Here is an 18544-nt window from a genome sequence, read left to right as displayed (position 1 = left end):
GTACATGCTACAATTATTTCATTAAGGGACTGGGCAAACAGCGGCACTGGATCAGGAGAGGTCTGTGCAGCCACGGCAGGGGAGTCAGGCAGTGGACATGCACTTGCTTTTCAAATACGCTTCAGAAATCCTCAAAGGGGATGTTCTAGAACACCCCAAAGAGCAAAATCTATCGCAGAGGAACAAGACAACAAAAATATTCAGCCAGTTTCTTGCTTTCCTTTAACAGGTGCCCTGTGACGTGGGGCAGAGAAGCATGCGCTGAGCAGCGCATCACCTCTCCTGATCAGCATCAGCCCATCTCCGAGCCCAGCCTCCTGCCCTGCATCCGGGCGGGGGGCTCCGAGCGCGGGGGGCTCCGGGGGAGGCCGGAGCACCGCCGAAGCACCGGGCAGGGCCCCGGGCAGGCCGGGGACGAGCTCCCGCCCGGCGCGGAGCGGGGAAGCGGCGGGTGCGGCTGCCGGCGGAGAATCGCGCTCGGCCCCGCGGGCTGCGGGCGGAACGGGGATCGGCGAGAGGCGCCGGCGCTGCCCCGGAGCTGCGGAGGAGCCTGGCCCAGGGCGGTGCTGCGAAAGGCAGGGACGCTTCCCGCCCGGTTTCACGCCGAACCCCCCCTCAGGACTTCCAGGAGGCCTTTCCGCGTCACCAGCTGTTCCGGACAGCTCCTGCCCGGCGGTACCGGAGCGCCGAGCCCCGGCGCATCCTTTGGGCCCGGCCCCGCCGAGGCACGGCGGCGGGGCCGGAGCTGACCCCGAGTAACCCCCGCTCCTTCCCGCGCTGACCCGGCCCCCGCCGCCCCGCCGGGAGCCCCCGTGCAGCGCCAGCCCCGCGCCCCTCACGGCTCCACAGATGCTGCCGAGGGGCGGCAAGGGAGGATCAGCTCTGCCCCATCCCATCTCACCTCACTCCATCCCATCTCCTCATCCCTTCCCCGGCCGTCCCGCCATGCACAGCCCGCACTCACCGTGCCCAGCCCCGGCGCTGCCGGCGGAGATCACAGCGCTACCGGGCGGCGGTACCGGCTGCTAAAATGGCTGAGGGCACGGGGGAGGAGCGAGCCCCGCGCCGCCGCCAGGGCCGCCCAAGCCTCCCTCCCTCCCTCCCTCCATCCGCCACCGTGACGCGCGGGCAGGGGGCGGGAGCGGACCCGAGCCCCGGCCCCGCTCGGAGCCGCCGCGTCCCGAGGTGACCCCGGGGCTGGCAGTCGTGAGGGGGTGACGCGGGACCCCGGGCTGCGGGCAGAGCTGGGTTAGCGCGGCCCTCCCGCGGGGCTCCTTACGGTTCCGCCGAGGCTCACAAGCAGGCCGCGGGCAGGCCGAAGCACGGGCACACGGCAAAAGCCTCTCCGGGAACCGCAGCCCGACCCCCGGCACAGCCTCCCGGGCAGGCTCCGGCTGGAAGCAGCACGGCCGCCGGGCCGGATCTTTCAGGCTGGAACAGACAGCTCAGAGGTTTGTAAGCCGCTCTTGCCTCCTGACAATGTGGAGACCACCAGGCCCAGTCGGAGGCCCCTTTGGTCTTTTTTTCAGAACACAAGAAACTGGTTTCAGCAGCAGTGCTGACGAGAGCGACTGGGATTATTCACAGTGCGGTTCAAAAAGCCAGAGGCTACAAATATCCCCATGATTCATCCAAGAGTTTGCCAGATGGTTTTAGCTGTTTTGCAGTCTGATGCTTCTTCAGAAGACAACTGGCACAAAATAACTTGCTTCTGACAATGCCACTTCTTAATAGCGTGTAGGGGAAGAGGAAACATTCCTGCTCCATCTATGTGGAACAGAAGTCCAGCAGGATCCTCCCCCACCCCATATGGAGTGGGACAGAGTGTGAAAAACAAAATTGGCATACATTACATAGCCATTGCTATATTTGGTAACGAGCTTGCTTCCATAAAAAACAACACCTTGCAGGAGGCTAAAACGTTCTGGCAACAACTGTGCATGCAATGTGGATGTTATATTTAATAATTCTCAGAGAAGCAAAAAGCACATCACTTCCTTGGGTAGAGCTGAATCACTGTGTGGGTTTTGCTCTATTTGGACTATATGACACTTGAGGCAGTCTGTTGTACTCTCACTTTGTTCTAATTTGTTTCAAACCCCATCGTTTTCCTTAATGTCACATCATCACTAATAAGAGAACCTGGATTGCACAAGATGCCCAAAGGCATATCTCTTTTATGCAGATTACTTTTTTGATCTAACTTCCCAAAATACTTAGGAAAGGTTGGGCAAACCAACTTGCCACAATTTTTTTTTTCCCAGCTAGACCACTGACAGAGCCCCTTTTCTAAATCTTTGTCATAAACAGCAAAGAGGCAAGAAAATCTACTTGTAATTTATTCCAACTATTTTGTACTTCTTGTAGTCTTATATTTTGGACTAAGTGAGTATAGATTTACCTTGATGTGCCCTGCTGGTGGCTAGGGAAGCATGTCTTGTGCCTAAGCCAGCTAAAGCGCTGGAACGGCCACAGTGGATCCGAGCAGTGCCCGAGGTAGAACACGATGCTGTTCCCAGCAGTGGCTGGCCTTCTCCTGGGAAGGTGAGGGCTTCTGCAACTTTGAGACCTTTAGCTAGAGGTAGCCTGTTTCTGCTGTTGATAGACAGTGGAAAAGAAATCCAATTGCTTTCTTAGTCCTGTAAGCTTGCAGCATCTACAGCTTGATGTCGTTCCACGGTCTAACTTCGTGCTGGGTGGAAATCACTTCTGTATGTTCCATGCCTTCTCTCTGGTATTTCCCTATGATGTCCCCTGACTTTTGCATTTGTTAACCATTCTCTCTGACCTCTCTCCATGCCACTTCTTGTTTCACAGATTTGTAACACAGATTCCTTGCACTACCACCTCCCTCATCTCTCTTCTATGCTGACAAGTCTCACAGTTTCCAGGTGCAGTTTCATAGTACCTCCAGCAAGCCGGAGCTCCCATCTCTCTCCTGCAGACTGCATGTCCTTGCTGCCACCTGGATTTCAGGTGCAAGGTTGTGCACTTCTGCAGAGTTGAGCTCTTCTCCCTTTATGCCCTCCCTGCTGGAGATCTCACCAAGCCATGGGACTGCCTCATCAACCTCTCCTTGGCCCTGTGTGCCGCAGCAGGGAGCTCTGTGGGGAGCCTTGGTGCCTGCAGGGTTTGTGCACTCGTGTCCCCAGGCCAGGCATCACTGACTGACATCCAGGCCTCAGCGGTGGTGTTGGGGATGCTCAACAAAATAGTTTCTTTCAGAAGGATGAACAGCTAGGTCAAACTAATAATTTCAGCAAAGTTGGAAACAAATTTTGCTTAATTACAATTTAGGAAAAAATATAATCTGTCAGTTATCATTAGAATAATGGGTCCTAAAATCTTATTTTCTACAGACAGGGTGAAGAGTCAAATACAGCTTGTTCTATGGAGGCTTTAGAAAGAGCACCATGGGAAACCTTTCCTGCCGCTAGAGGTATGCAAATTTTCATAGGATTTACTGATGTAGAATATGCTCTTTGGTTTGTCATAAGATACATTTTCATTTAAACCAGTTTTTGAAAGATACCAAACATTCTATTGTGAAGGCACCACAGAAACAGATTTACTTGCTCTTTATAAATAAAGGTGTGGTCAACTAGTAATTCCCTGAGGATGTGTGATACTTCCAAAGGCTTTAAACCAGGAAGGTATGTTAAGGAAGCCTATGGTCAGAAAGCTGACATTCACTACAAGATGTCTTTGCAAACTTTTAGAGGAGCCTTTAAACAAAAACTAAAGTGATCTTTATATAACAAAATGTCGCAGTATCCTCAAAACCAAACCGAAAGGATTTTTGTTGTCTCTCGTGTTGCAATTCCTTTGTATCTTTCCAGTAAGAAACACTCACTGGAGATCTCTGTGGGATGTGTTGAGTGTACCAGCACTTCCCAGACAGTGAAGTCACTCCGTACTGACGCTGATTTTCAGCCTTATCACAGAGGCCAAAAGAGGGGAAAGGGACCTTGAGGAGAGGCTGAAGCCAAGGCCTGGGAGGTCTCTGGTTTTCACCCAGGATTCAGTGCAAGCTTGGAAAGAGTCAAGAGCTTCTCACCTCATTCCTGATATCAGCAAAGGGGTTGCACAACCTTAGCATGTCTAATCTAAGTAATAAGTCAATATCTGGAGCCTTGTGGGTTGTTTATTTATATTAGGAGAGGTGACTGATGAAATCAACTGTCTCCTAAATACTGTCCTGTTTGTTTTCACAAACTGTACAGTTAGAATCAAAACACAGAAAACAAAATTTGTACACAAACTTGGCCATTTTGGAGCAAGCATCCTCCCAGAAAAGTTACCTGAGTTTCCTCTCAGGCTGAAGTTTTAGTGTGCCCTTTTTTGCACACTGATCCTCCACACGAATTCTGCCCCTCGGGAGCAATGCACTTTTGTTCACTCCAGACCTTTTTAAACTGACTCTTGTGTTTTAAAAGAAAGCAAAACCAACATAGCAGTCAGTCATACACATTTGATGACACTAAGGCTTACTGATATATCCAAGTAACTGGATTCCAAAGAGGAATTTCCAGTAGGGGGAACTGAGGGATGGCTGTCAATTAAAGGCAGCATTTTAAGACAAGAGGCTGCTACCAAATGTATGAATTTTGTTTTCTGATGCTTTCTGTTCAAGCTAGTTCCATTCCTCCCTTAGTCTTATATAGGAAACCAGATTTAAGAATTATCTGCAAATCTGTTTGTAATAGTTGTCAAAAAATATAAAATTTCTACATTTTTATTATATTAATCTTGGATTTAATATATTAATTATATTATTATATTATTATATTATTCTAGTATTATATTAAATACAATATTAACTATAGAAAAGATAAGTAAATAGAAATATTATAATGATTATATATTATAATTAACATAATTATTATATAATTAATACTATATTAAATATAAGAAGTATATATTGATACATTTGATGTATTAATTCTATATTTTTAATATATTTATTGCCTCTCCAATCATAATACTAGACCTTTGGGGGAAGGAGCAGGAGGAAGGTAGAGGCAAGGTCTGATAGGTTCTCTGAACAAAAATTGATCGCCACACTGTTTCCCATCAGCCCAACACAATTACCTCCATAGCACTGTGGAACATTGAAAAAGGCGCACAAATTCTTCTAAAATGTAATTTAAGGACAGTTTGCTGTAGTGGAACAGACCCCTTCAGCAATTCTGGCTATTACACTGAACTGTATAAGAAAGGTATATGATTATTTGGTCACCTTTTTCAGACCCTTTAGGGGTCACCCATAAAACATTCCCCACATCCACTTTTACGTCTCCCATCCATTTAGGTCACTGTAAGCTCCTGCTTACATGAACAAAGATGCCAGAATAATAAGTTGCTACATTCTTAATAACATTTTTCAGTCAACAAGTCAACATTTCCTTTGCGTAGTAACTTCATTGCCAAAATCTTTTTGGCCTGAATTGGTCTGTTTGCATTCATAACATTTGTGGTACACAAAACATTTGTCCGTGGAAAAAACAGAAATGTCATGCTTAGATGGGAAGTGCAGCTTAAAGTACAAAAGGGGTATTTGAATTCTTACCTTAAAAAATGCTTCCTGAAGGATTTGACTCAGATCTGTAAAGTAAAAGAATTTGTCATGAAGAGTCCAGGTGAAAGTGAGTCTATAATGCTATGGTGAAGTTAACAAAACTCTGAATCTTAAATGCTTGCACTTGTAACATCGACTTCCCTTTTGGCAGCAAAACAGAAGAGAATTCTACTTGCACAATCAGTTTGTCCTATCAGTGGCTGCTCGTACACGTTGTTCCTCAGGTTTCCAATTAACGTCATGTATGCAAGAAATATTAATGGAACATGCTTCATTTACACAATACTTCTAATGACTATGCTTTTGTTTCTGCTGGTAGTTCTATCACAAGTTAATTCTTGGAGTCAGTTATTTAATTTAATCGCATGACCATATATGCGAATTGTTTTCAAAAAAAGAATTGTTATTGTTGTAGCAGCTACAGAACAAGTAAATGCTTGTGGGGAGTTCTGAAATTCACCGGGGTTGGGGAGGGGAGTGGCTGCATGGTGAGGTGTTCTCTGCCCTGCTGCTCCGGTGCTCAGGGTCCAACACTGCCCAAAAGCTGCCAGCACCTCCCCACCCCCGTTCCCTGCCTGATATCTGGCCCCGCAGGCCAGCCCAGGTATCGGTATTACACAGCCGACAAGTACCCGATACCAGTTTCCTCTTGTTCACTTGAATAGTATCACTTACAGACCTATTTCCTTACCAGACAATGATACTTGAGAAAGATGATGCTAGGGAGTTTCAGCTTTAGCCTCTGCTACCTAGATAATCTAACTCCTTCATTGGTATACAGTGGAAGCATCCTCACATAAAAGACTTATAGCAGCTTGAGAAAATGAGAAGGCAGTGCAAAAATAGGCAGGGTAACAAAAGGTGCATTATATCCACTGGACAAGCAGCCTGAGCAACCCCATCTCTTACCAAGTTTTAGAATATTATTTTTCATTTCTTTATCTGGCTGTATTATCAGGCCTGTCAAGAGATGTCTTGATTATCTCCTCATTATCAAGGATATAAACAGCAGCTGGGCTGCTTTTCCTTTAAATATTATTGATCAGCATTGAAATAACACCCTTCAGGAGAAAAGTCAGGAGCATTTTATTTTCAAATTATCTTCCCTTGAACCGCTCTGCCTTTGTAGTATGGCAGTGACCAACGACTTCTTTGCTAAAAATCCAAGAAAGGAAAGGACAGCCGGTGAATAGCAGCAGCCCCCGCAGCTCTGGAATCCTCTTTTCCTCCGAGGTGCAAACCCGGCTGAAGCCTAGCAGGACCGGGGCTGCCACCTGCTGTGCAAGGTTAATTTCTGTTCTCTGTTACAAAAGTGAGTAATTTTGTAACAAACGGTTAATTGCCGAGCGCAGATGTCTAGCCTGATTTCCTTCATTAAAAATCATCTAGAGGAGAGGAATTTGACGCATGTGGCAATGGGGAAAATCAGGTATAGGGTCTATACACACTTACATTAGTTCATGTGGATACTGTCTACATGTGTGCAACCCAATGTACTTCAACCTCTACAAAAGAAGTAGCTGAAAATACCAACTCCTGGGGACATCTGAACTATTTTATACAGCATGAATGCATAAGAACTGTCTGCAACCCTACAGGTGATACAAACTTTCTGCTAAATGTTCACCAAATTGCACTGGTCTGCTTGACTGATGCTTTCTTTCCTGTTGGTTTGGGTTTTGTCTGTTTTGTTTTAAGAAAAGCAGGTTTTATATAGATACCAAGTATTTCTTAAATATCCTTGTTTCACTTACGTAATTTGCAGATCATAGAATCTCACTGCACTACAGAGATAGGAGAAGGCGTGCAGTGGTATTGTGGTGAAGATTTTAAAGAATCTTTTAATGAGGAAACTGTACTTTATTCTGGTTTTGTGGCTGAACCTCTAGAATTTTCTTTGCTTATCTAGCAGGCAATTGTGCTCTTTGCACTTGATAGAACAGCAGCTAACAGATCTGAAAAACAGGAATAACCAGAAATGTTTCTAGCTGGAATATAAGGAGTTTTGTTCTTCTTTCCCCCTTCCTTAGATAATTTTTTCAATGACATGCTCCTGGAGCTCCTTTGAGCTTATGTGCCCACACTACAGTTTCACTTATCCCTTTTTCTCTGTTTCCAGTAAAGAAAGCTTTACAGAAATCATTTGGGCACGTTTGTTCACCATTAGTATAGAGTTTTAAACAGGAAAATCTGTTGCTGAGTCCGTGTGATCCGCTGGGTAACAACCTGTACTGAGTACCACAGCACCGACCTCCCATCCAGGCAAGAAGGGATTGTGTCAGGGTTTCTGTGGGAGAAATCTTCCCAGGAATCAGCCACAGGAAAAAACTCAGCCCCCAGCTCTGGAGCATGTGAATACCCTCAGCCAAGCTGTGAAAACACTCACAGTACACAAGACACGAATCTTGATAAATACAGAAAGCTCTGTGGTAAATATTTTTAAGATTTCTGAAAAAGCCAATCTGGAAATAGGCTATCTGAGCTATCTGGAAATCACAGACCTGAAAAGCTCTTTTGCATCCCCTGTTCTATTACTGGAAACTGTTAGCAACCATCCACTGATGTGGGATGAATAAAGGACTACGTGATTCATCTGGATACCAAGATGAGAACGTAAGCTGAGATATTAAATCTGCACAAGATACGCATTTTCTTGTTTCCTTCAAACACAGTACACTACATTGGCCTCAGCAAATAACACCAAAAAAAACCCCTTTTATATTTAAAACCTTTTATATTTAAATATCAACTCCTTTGCAACAAATGCTATCCTTGCATATTAGAGCTAGTTCCTTTCTACCCCATCTCATCTGAAAACCTATTTCACTCTTTCATGTCTGACATGAGAACACAATTCCTGCTTTCCTTCCTGCAAACACTGACTCCTTTTCCCAAAATCTATTCTATCAAAATGCTTGGTGTGCCTAGGCCCCAGCCAAGCTCTCAGTGACCACATGGCCATCACCCCTTTTGCAGAATCAGGCACATCATCTTGGAATTTAAAGTAAAACTCCCTTGTAGAAGAGTATTGTGTCTCATGCAGGCGTGTCATATATTGTTAGAATAGAACAAGTTCAATTCATAGAATCATAGAATGGCCAGGGCTGGAATCTCATTCCTTGCACTAGATCAGGCTGCTGCATCCTCACAGGGAAGAATTTCTACCTAGTATCTAATCTAAACCAGCTCTTTTTCCGTTTAAAGCCATTCTTCCTTGTCCTGTCACTCCATGCCCTTGTTGAAACTCCCTCTCCAGCTCTCCTGGAGCCCCTTTAGGTACTGTAAGGTGCTCTAAGGCCTCCCTGGAGCTTTCTCTTCTCCAGACTGAACAATCCCAACTCTCTCAGCCTGATTAAGAGTAAATTGTTACTAGTTCATTTCCTCTGTGTGGAAAAGGGGTCATAGCAACATTCTCAAGGGATAAACCAGCAGAACTTGTGCTGCTTCTGGAAGCAAAGTGTGTGTGGGGGTTATTGTACTGGTTACAGAGCATTGGATGAGAATTTCAGGGAGTGACCAACCACCAGAGGGCTCGCGGCTCCTTCCAGGCTGAAATGGTTAAACTATCTGTAACAACGCACTTGAACATGACCCGTGTCCCGTGTGAGGCTCCTCCTCTTTGTGAAATGCATCAGCTTGCACAGAAAACATGCCAGTATACTCATTTTTCCTCAATAACTTATTAAGACACACTAATGATGTGCCTCACCATGGTCCTTACCACGGGCTGCAGGGGAATCTCTGCTCCAGCACCTCCTTCTTCACCGACCTTGGTGTCTGCAGATGTTTCTCCCACGTGTTCTCACTCCTGTCTTCCACTGCAGTTGCACGGGGGTTGCTTCCCCCTCTGAAATCTGTTATCCAGAGCTGTTGTGTGCTGAGCACAGCCTTGTCCAGCAGCAGGTCCATCCCGGAGCCCGCCAGCCTTGGCTCTATTGGACATCAGGGAAGCTTCACAGAAGCCCTGTAGCCCCCTTGACTGGCAAAACCTTGTCATGCAAACCCAATGCAAAGGTATAAGAGCAGCTTTTTGATTTTTTAAGACATCTCATTTCAGGGGTTATATTCACAGAAATGTTCAAGTGTGTGACTGATACCTGTGCACGCTGATAAATGATGGGAGGGTCTAACAGAACCCAGGTTTGGCTCAGAAATCTTTGTGAAAAATGGACACTGCTTGATCACTCACTGTAAAGCTGAAGTATCCAACGTCTCTTCCCAAATATCACAAGACATAAAAATACTCTGTGATAATACAATCATATAACATGATAGACCTGGCCACATAATATTCCACAATAGAATGAAATGGTGCAAATTCCATACAACTGAATTAACCAGAGATTGTGCCGTGTTATAGTCCTCCTTCCCACCTTTTGTGTTGTTTCTGAGACCGCCGTTACATTTGTTTTACATTATGTTAAATATAGGAGTTCCCTGACTGTGAGCACCAAATATCACTATGGTATTAATAACAAAGGCAAATTCCACACAGAAGGCTAGGGGAGACACAGTGTTCTGAATCTCTCGGGTTTGTGGTTCATAAGTAGTGGCAGTGTCTCATAATGTGAAATTAATTCTTAGTTTTAAACCTAAGAACTCATTTGTAGCCAAAAGGGTTCTCAGTAATTCATCATGGATGCCAGTGTGCTCAATAAGCTAGCAAAACAGAGCAAAAATAGAAAGCACACATTCTTCTGCCTGCATATCTATGTAGATTTAGAATGTACCTCCTACGTATACCAGTCACAGCTTAAATCAACTCTAACAAACAATTAGAGACTGAGAAAAGTGCTGTTGAGGCTCAGCTTCCAGGAGAAAGAGTTTGGTTCTTTGTAAAATGCCTTTTGTTATACTTAGTGATAATATGGGGCTAGTACTGGACATAAAATAAAGCACATGCCTTGAAAATGGAAAAGTGGCTAAGCAACACACACAAACACAAAAGGGGCATTCTAAGGCACAAATGTTTGGTTGCTGATGTATGAAAAGAGCAGTCATCTTCTTTTCATTAGTTCACAAGATAACTCAAGTTTATGGACAACATCTGGATGGAAACTTGAATTTTCTTAAGAACACGTGTTTTACCCATTTTTTTCAGACTCAACAAAAATATATTTCCCCAGGCCCCAAACAACTTCAGAGACTGTTTACTCATTTAGCATGTGAAACTACAAAGAAATATTCCCATTTTTCAGGTGCCTCCTCTGCCTGTATTGCAGACTGACTGTGCTGTTTGACCTCTTAATTTCATCACAAAGTAATCAATGTGCAGATGAACTGTCAACGATGATTTTTTTTAATCTGAAAGCAAACCTTTCTGATTCATGATAGTTCTCTGCTTTCTCCAGTTTTTACATCCACCTGTTTTTTGTGCCTGTTAATACTGCAGCAATTTATGTAAGGGAAAAACTAAATCTAATAGTGCAACCATGACAGAAATGTGAATCAGTTGGTACATGCAGTTGTCATCAAGCGAGTTTCTGCTGGTGCTTTACATTATTTTCAGTCCATCAGGTTAAAAAGCATGACAATGTGATACGCTTTTTAAACTTCAATTTTGAATGTTTCTAATTGACATTGACATTTTTTTGGTATTGTCTAGCATATGTTCCGGCTGAATTAGCTGACAGGGAGAGATATGATAAATGCAACAGACTTTCTTCTTTCTCTCAAGGAAATTCCTTGAGAGGAAATATGCAATGACACTACCACAAGCCTTACTTTAAGTTTATAAAAAATGCATGTGAGCAACTGACTCAATAGAAGGAAGTCAGAATAGCTGACAGAAGAATCTCTATGAACCTAGACTTGTAGCAAGAAAGAAAAAAAACCCCAACAAAACAGAAAAAATAAGGACAAGGTCACCCTGTAGTGGGTGGCTCACTGTAGCTGCATCCCCCGAGACCACAGAGGTGTCCTCATGGCAGCTCGTGGCGATGATCTCCCTGGGGCGGGGACATTCTCATCTCTTCTCCCTAGAGGCTGGGAGAGCCCTTACCCAACATCTCACATCTGCAGCAAGGTTGGGATGTCTGATGGCACGTCTAAACGGGCATTGCACACTCCTGCCATGGATGCAGACCCAGCCAGAGCTTCCCTGTGGGCAGGGCAGCCAGCACAGTGTTCCACTGCCAGCAGACCTTCACAGTCTGTCCTGTGCTCAGAGCGAGCCATCGGCCCGTGCCACGGCCAGTACAGCTTTGCTTTCACGGGAGATCCAGGGCTTGATTACTCTCTGAAAAGTGGATAAAATCACAAGAATTTTCTTAAGATTATAAAAGCACTTCAGGAGTTAGTGCTTTTATAGGAGTCAAAGCCAGGTGTTGCTGCCCTTCTATGTATGTGTCTATATAGGAATCACTTTGAGCCAGTATTGATACCTAACTGGTCTTTTCAGGCTTATTTGTGGAACTAAGCTTTTATTTTCAATTAATCAGGCTCAACGGTTTGGCCAGTGATGGTGCTGTCCTAATGCTGTCCTGTGGAGGAGGAAAGCCCTGAAGTGACCAGGATGGGGAGAGCGATGTGCTGCGTGCCGGTAATGTGAAATAAAATCTGTAGTAGACAGCTCTCAGGGGATGTCCATGGCGCTGATTGCCTTGAAAATACCCCCTTAACCTGCTACTCTCCCTGGATCTCCACAGACCTTTGTCTTTCATCTTTCAGACAAGGAGTTACATATTTGCAATAAAACGTCTTCCCAATGCTACAAAGCTGGAAGCAAACCCGGACTCTGCTGCCCGGGAAACACAGGGCAGTAAATTGTCTAAGCACAAAGACCAGTGAGGTCTGTGCTGTGTGCGAGGCACTGGGCACACCTGGCTGCAGGTACATGTGTGTGACACTGGGCACATTTGGCTACAGGTACATGTGTGTAACACTGGACACATTCGGCTACAGGTACCTGTGCGTGACTTTGCACACCTGGCTGCCTGTACCTGTGTGTAACACTGGACACATTCGGCTACAGGTACCTGTGTGTGACTTTGCACACCTGGCTGCCTGTACCTGTGTGTGACATGGCACATTTGGCTGCAGGCACCTGTGTGTGACTTTGCACGCCTGGCTGCCTGTACCTGTGTGTGACACTGGGCACATTTGGCTGCAGGTACATGTGTGTGACTTTGCACACCTGGCTGCAGGCACCTGTGTGTGGCACCTGGCGTGCCTGTCTGCCGGTACCTGCCCATGTCCAGACCGGAGCCCCGCTCGGGTTTGTACCTTCCCCGCCCGACCTAGCTCTATCTGCTGCAGTGGCACTTGAAAAACCCGTTTATCGAGTTAAGGTCGCTGCCGATGGTGTCGGCGAGCAGGACGGCGCTGACGGGAGCGCAGAGTTGTGCCCGGTCCTTGCCGCCCTCCCGGCCGGTGGCGCTGAGGGGGCGAAGCGCGGGCGGCTGCCATGAGGAGGAGGAGGAGGAGGAGAAGGAGGAGGAGGAGGAAGGGTGGCAGCGGGGCGGAATCAGCGGCAACAGGCGTGAGGGAGCCGGGGAGCGCGCGCCCGCTGAGGGAGCGGCGGCGGCCGAGGGAGGCGGAGGGGGGCGGGCGCGGCCGTGAAGGAGGGAGGAGCGGGCGGCCGGGCGCAGCCAATTCGGGGGCCTCGTCCATTTTTCGGCGTGAGTCAGGCACGTCGGTGGGGTGATGCTGCGGCGTCGGGCAAGGGCCGGGCCAGCCGCGGGGAGCGGCCCGCTCGCTCGGGTCCGGAGTCTTCGCCGTGCCGGCGCTGCCGCCGAGAGCAGCGGCGCTTCCTCCTTCCCGCCCCTCGCCGGGGCCGCCGCCATGGCCGGGGGCGCCGGGCCTGCCGCTCCCTGACAGCCGCCCGCCCGCCGAGGTACCGCGGGGATGCGCGGGGGGTCTGAGGGGGACGGGGAGGGCGGGAGAGGGCGAGCGGTGGGCGGCAGAGCCGGGCGGGGACAGGAGGGGTCCCGGGCTGGGGGCTCTGCCGCTGGCAGGCTCCGTGCAGCTGCGGCCTCTGCCTCCCCTCAGGCTGCTGCGTGCGGGACTCCTGAGGGCAGCCGAAGGGAAGCGAGGAACTGCCCGTGCCCCGAGCGGAGCTGCCCGCTCCTCCCGGAGCCTGGCGAGGAAGGGCTGCAGCCGGAGAGTATCGGCGTTCCGTGCTTCGTCAGCCCGGCAGGACTGTGGCTTTGATTCCGTCTCGCTCCTGCCCTGTTCCCGGAGGAGAGGCACCGTCCCGCCATGTCTCGCTACAGCCTCCACAACCTCCTGGACTGGATGTATGGCGGGGTGGACCCCAGCTTTGCCGGCAATGGAGGGCCGGAATGCGCCGCCTTTCTCTCCGGTCAGCAGCGCTTGCTGGAGAGTTTGGTCTTCCTCAGCGTGGGCACTGTGGAGATCCTCGTGTCCCTGTGGAAGCTCAGGCAGCAGCACGTCCGGGAGCTGGAGAATCTGCTGCAGCAGCCCCAGGCTAAGCAGGAGAGCCTGGGCAAGAACGTGCTGCTGGTGCTGCTCTGCCTCATCTTTGGGCTGGAGGTGGGGTTCAAGTTTGCCACCAGGACTGTCATTTACCTCCTGAATCCCTGCCACGTGGTCACCATGATGCAGGTAAGGCTTGTGGGGGGTCACCTGGAAGTTTGCTTTTATGATGTACTTGCAAAACAGTGGTTCCCCACCCCACCCCATGGTCGGTTTGTGGACCAAAAGTGCCTAGCAAAAGTACAAGTGCCAAGAATGGTATAATTGTTTTAAAAATCAGCTTTTTAGTCAGCTGAATCGAAATCTATCAAAAAACCCAAGTCAGATAAAAAGGTGACATTATAGCTATAACTATGTCTGGATCTCGGGTTGAGAGTATAAGTAATCAAGGCTTTCTCATCACTTGCCTTCACCTGATCCTTGCTTCAAGAATAGAAGGTGCTGTTTTCACTGAGAGCAGTGCTAAAATTTGCACCAAATCTAATGAAAACAAGATTAATGCAAAACCAGCTATGTAATTTACGTGCAGCTTTTTCAAGAAAATGCCTTCTAGGGGTGTGATTGTATTTTGTGCAGGTGTTGGAGAGACCAATTACTCATTGTGGAGATAATGTTGGTTTACCTTTCTAATTTCAGAGCCTGAATAGAAAAGAAACAGGTGTTACCTGTTTGTCGTATGTGGGGTGAACAAACTGATGTGGCCTAATAATGCCTTTAATGACTTGTGGCATGGTTGTTGATGTGTAATAATATGCAGTTTGTGTAGATTTCAAAATAAGAGCTACATGGACACACAGTTACTGAACTGGTCTATCTAAAGCTTAGGAGCTGTGTTTGTTAATAGTCCTGTGTGTGCACTTAACTATCAGTTTTGCTGAGCTTTTTAAGGAATGTGAGAGATGTAAAAAATGTTATTGTTTTGCTAATTTTGTACCCTCAACGTTGAATAGCTTAAAAAATTCACGGTCAAGAATTAGTCGAAGAACGTCAGGAAGGCTTTCACAAAAGCTGCCGTGACAGCAGTGTCTGTCTAAGATCGATAACAGATTGAAATCAGATCAATGCCATGCTGGGTCTCCCACTGCAGTAAGTGGGGTGATCTGAGCTCAGTCAGATCTAGCCAGTTGTTGGATTCACACCTGGAGAGCATTTCCTAAAAGGCAGGGAAACATCTTTTCTGATTGTTCCAGGGAGATGGGTTTTATCTCAACGGGGGGAAACAAGCTGTGACAGCAATATTCAAGACCTTTACAGCAATTAACTTACAGTTCCAGAGATTAATTAGTAGGTTATGTAAATTCCTAGGCCGTGATGCAGTGTTTGCTCAGTAATTTATGGCACAGGACACCTCCTTCCCGTGAAGTGATAAGGATTGCTGCGAAATCTGTCAGTCAGTATTGGGAGTGAAGGTATGCCAGGACTGTGTAGAAATAATTAAAATAATATGGCCACATTCCATTTCTAGCCAGTACTCAATGATAACTGGGAAATTTTCCTATAAATTCCATGGAAAACAGATGAGGATATATTAACAGTAGGATTTGAAAGTTCAGTGGTCTTTATGTTACGATGTTAACATTAAATATTCAGCAGAGCTTACACAGACTTGGGGCAGCTAGATCTGTTCACCTCTTTCAATGCAGCCTCCTGAAAGGGAGATGGAATCTCTTAAGAGTTAGGCTCTGTAGTCAGGCATTGCCATTTCTGAATCTCTTTTTGACTAATTGTGATGTTTTAAAATTAATCCTGTGCTAATTACTCACTAGAAATGGTGTTCCAGCATTTGGGAAATTGAGGAGGTGAGCATATCGGCAAAATATAGAAGTCATGCAGCTTTGTCCTCAAAAAGATGTTATTAGAAATAGGCCTGGGCTTAATGTAGAGAAAGAAAATAATGGCAAAATCAATGGCTTTCAGTAGACAGAGTTAGATCCAAAGATAGTTAATGACCTCCACCAGCAGACAAGTAATACATAGCTGGAATCTCAAAAACATTGTTTTCGTTCAGCTGAATTTGCTGGGGGCAACAGATTTGTAAGATGAAATACGTGAAAATATAATTTGTCCTTCACTTCTGTTCTTGCAGTAGTGTGTACATAATCCTGCTGTGTCTAAATAATAGAATGAACAAAGTAGAAGGTGAAGAGATGTAACATGCTACAACAATCAAAATCACTTCAAAGGGAAGCCAACAGTAGCTTCCCTTCTAGTCCTTGGTGAAGGTCTCTTCTTTCACTCTATTTCTGTTTTCATTTTCTTCAGCTGAGACTGTTTCACCTCAGCAACAAAGACTCTGGGATCTGAGCCAAAAATATTTGAAACTGAAAATTGTGCTTCAGATTTTCCCTGCATAAAAGCAAAAGTCCTGCTCTTAAGAGACCTAAGACTGAAATGAGATCAAAATAAAATGGAAGTGGCAGAAACATGACTGTAGTGTAATCCTAAAATGATAAGTACAGCCAGATGTTCTTGTAAACCGCTGTGGATTTTGAATTTGACTTTAGTGTGTCTAGGCCTTCTTCCAGAATGGTGGTTTAATATCAATCTTAAAATAAATTTTGTAATTCTATTTTATTCTGGAAGGAGTTTTGCAAAAATAATTTCTCAGTGATAAGTTCTCAGCTGGTCAGCTGTTGTAATTCTCTTCCAGTTCTTCACCAAATCATTCCACTTCAGGCAGTTAAGGACTGACATTTGTTTGGAATAAAGAAAAGTGTGTTTGTAGGAAACATCTGTTTTGCTGGGTTACTGCTTTGGTGATCTTTTTAGGCGAAGAAAAGAAAACGTGAAGGGGCAGGAAGTATAGGTTTCGCCCAGTCATCTTGGTCTGGTGTCTGCATAAATAGAATGAATGCTAAGTGCATCTACAGCTCACTAAATACTAAATTCTGTGTTCATTATTTTCAGTTCTGGCTTCTTTGGAGACCTGGATCTTTTCTGTCCTCTGCAAAAGAGGTTACTGTTTTTTGAAACAATGGGCTGTTTTCAGAACTTACATAGTAAACATGGCTTGACTGAATTCTGCATCATTTGGGAATATGTCCCAAACTGTATTTAATTAATTACTTACTTCCTCCTTTTTTTTTTCCTTTTAATTTGCATACATGGTTCCTAAATACTTCATAATCTTTGGAACAGTCAGTTAAATCGTGTATGGTTTTTTATATTCTGTCTCTTCAAAACCTTGAATTAAAATTAAAGGGACAAAATTTCCTATAAATACATATACATTTTTCAAAATGTAAGTCTATGTACATAAGGTGTTGGTTGTTGTGGGTTTTTTTTTTGTTTTTTTTTTTTTTTACAGCTGCAAGTTGACTTGTAATGCTTTTCCTTACAGCTGAGGGCTAGAGAGGAAGTTCTGGTGTGTGGTGAAAAAGGGCAGATGAGGAAGAATTAAAGCACTGACAGCACCAACAGCACCAGTGTTTCTTGGTGGCAAGCCTCATTTCTTGCAGAGGAGTGCATTTTCCTTCCAGGAAGGTGTAGAGACACAGATAGGGGGTGACAGCTCAGGAGACAATCCAGCAGTTCCTTTACCCTGGCTCTGCAGTGCTCTAGAGCCACTGGTTCAGAACACAGGGCGTGCTTGGATAGCTCAGCCTGCCCCTGGCTCCCAGAACTGCCAGGATTTTTCTGAACCGTTACTTTTGTCTGGATTTGTTTTACTTGTCTTGTTTTTAAGCAGTGATTTTGTTGTCTTTAAAAAACACAATCAACTGAAGTTTAGAGGCTTTTAGCGATGCTGCAGTTATTGTAATAATTACATATAGGACTGAAGAAAAGCTTTTCTGTGACAGCTTTAACACTGTATATATTTTGTTTCACCATTGTGTTTGCTTTTAGTCAGTCCCAGCATATAGTAGAGAAATGGGGAAATATTAGTCAGAAATGAGAGTAATTTTTTATTTAGTATAAAGAGGATAACAAATGTGTCCTAAGGCTGTGATTCAGTTTTCTTTGTTCAAAGAGATTATGGACCAGCCTTTTTAATTTAAACAAGATTTGGCCAGTGATGCTTTATCCCAGGGTTTAATCCAGGTGACAGGGACCACAGGAACTCATCATGGTGCCGGTGAATATTCTAGTTCAGGAACTGGAGCTTAAGCTCTTTGTCAGGCCTTGCTTTTGAAGTTGCTAGAATATGGAAATACTCATGTGCTTCAGGCTGTAATGCATTCTTTGGTAATTCTCTCTTTTATTTTGAATATTTTTAGGAGAAAAGGATATAAAAATTAGGGAGCTGACAAGGGATATCTTGCTCTCTAAGCAGGAGTAGGAACTGCGTGATTGCAAACTGGGTGAAAATGCTTAGCTTTCTCTGACCCCAAATATTTACACTGAGCGTTATCATCTAAGGGCCACTAGATGAATGATTGGGTAACCAGATACTGGTTTGTTTTGACGAGATCATCACAGATTTAAAGCAAATATCATTCAAAGTGTGACACGTAGTTTGAGCAATGTATTGGGGAGATAAAGGCCTCTTTTTTATTTTTTCTTTTTCCGTTTAGATTTGGTTTTTTTCAG

The 18544-nt window shown here is 45.5% G+C and overlaps 2 protein-coding genes across 8 annotated transcripts in view; one reads left to right on the top strand and one right to left on the bottom strand.

Moving 5' to 3' along the window:
- Window positions 1-5650, bottom strand: part of ACSL4 (acyl-CoA synthetase long chain family member 4) — a 34092-nt gene extending 28442 nt beyond the window's left edge. For 3 of the 4 annotated variants that reach the window (XM_040084250.2, XM_040084254.2, XM_058423227.1), the window contains exon 1: window positions 965-1063. The gene's annotated coding sequence lies outside the window, so the exon portion shown is untranslated. Of the gene's footprint in view, window positions 1-964; window positions 1064-5569 lie in introns of those variants that run through there. The other variant, XM_040084251.2, reaches the window with a different exon arrangement.
- Window positions 1320-18544, top strand: part of TMEM164 (transmembrane protein 164) — a 38768-nt gene continuing 21543 nt past the window's right edge. For 2 of the 4 annotated variants that reach the window (XR_005703844.2, XM_040084256.2), the window contains exons 1-4: window positions 1364-1451; window positions 3360-3439; window positions 12019-12119; window positions 13568-14143. Coding sequence is in view for 3 of the 4 variants with exons in the window: in XM_040084256.2 (XP_039940190.1) it covers window positions 13778-14143 (366 nt within the window). In the remaining variant the exon portion in view is untranslated. Of the gene's footprint in view, window positions 1452-3359; window positions 3440-12018; window positions 12120-13365; window positions 13413-13567; window positions 14144-18544 lie in introns of those variants that run through there. The other 2 variants (XM_040084258.2, XM_040084257.1) reach the window with 2 other exon arrangements.

Source organism: Hirundo rustica, chromosome 21 (assembly GCF_015227805.2).
Source record: "Hirundo rustica isolate bHirRus1 chromosome 21, bHirRus1.pri.v3, whole genome shotgun sequence".
Lineage (NCBI taxonomy): Eukaryota > Metazoa > Chordata > Aves > Passeriformes > Hirundinidae > Hirundo > Hirundo rustica.
The sequence above is the reverse complement of the archived record's forward strand: the minus strand, read 5'-3'. Positions and strand labels throughout refer to the sequence as shown.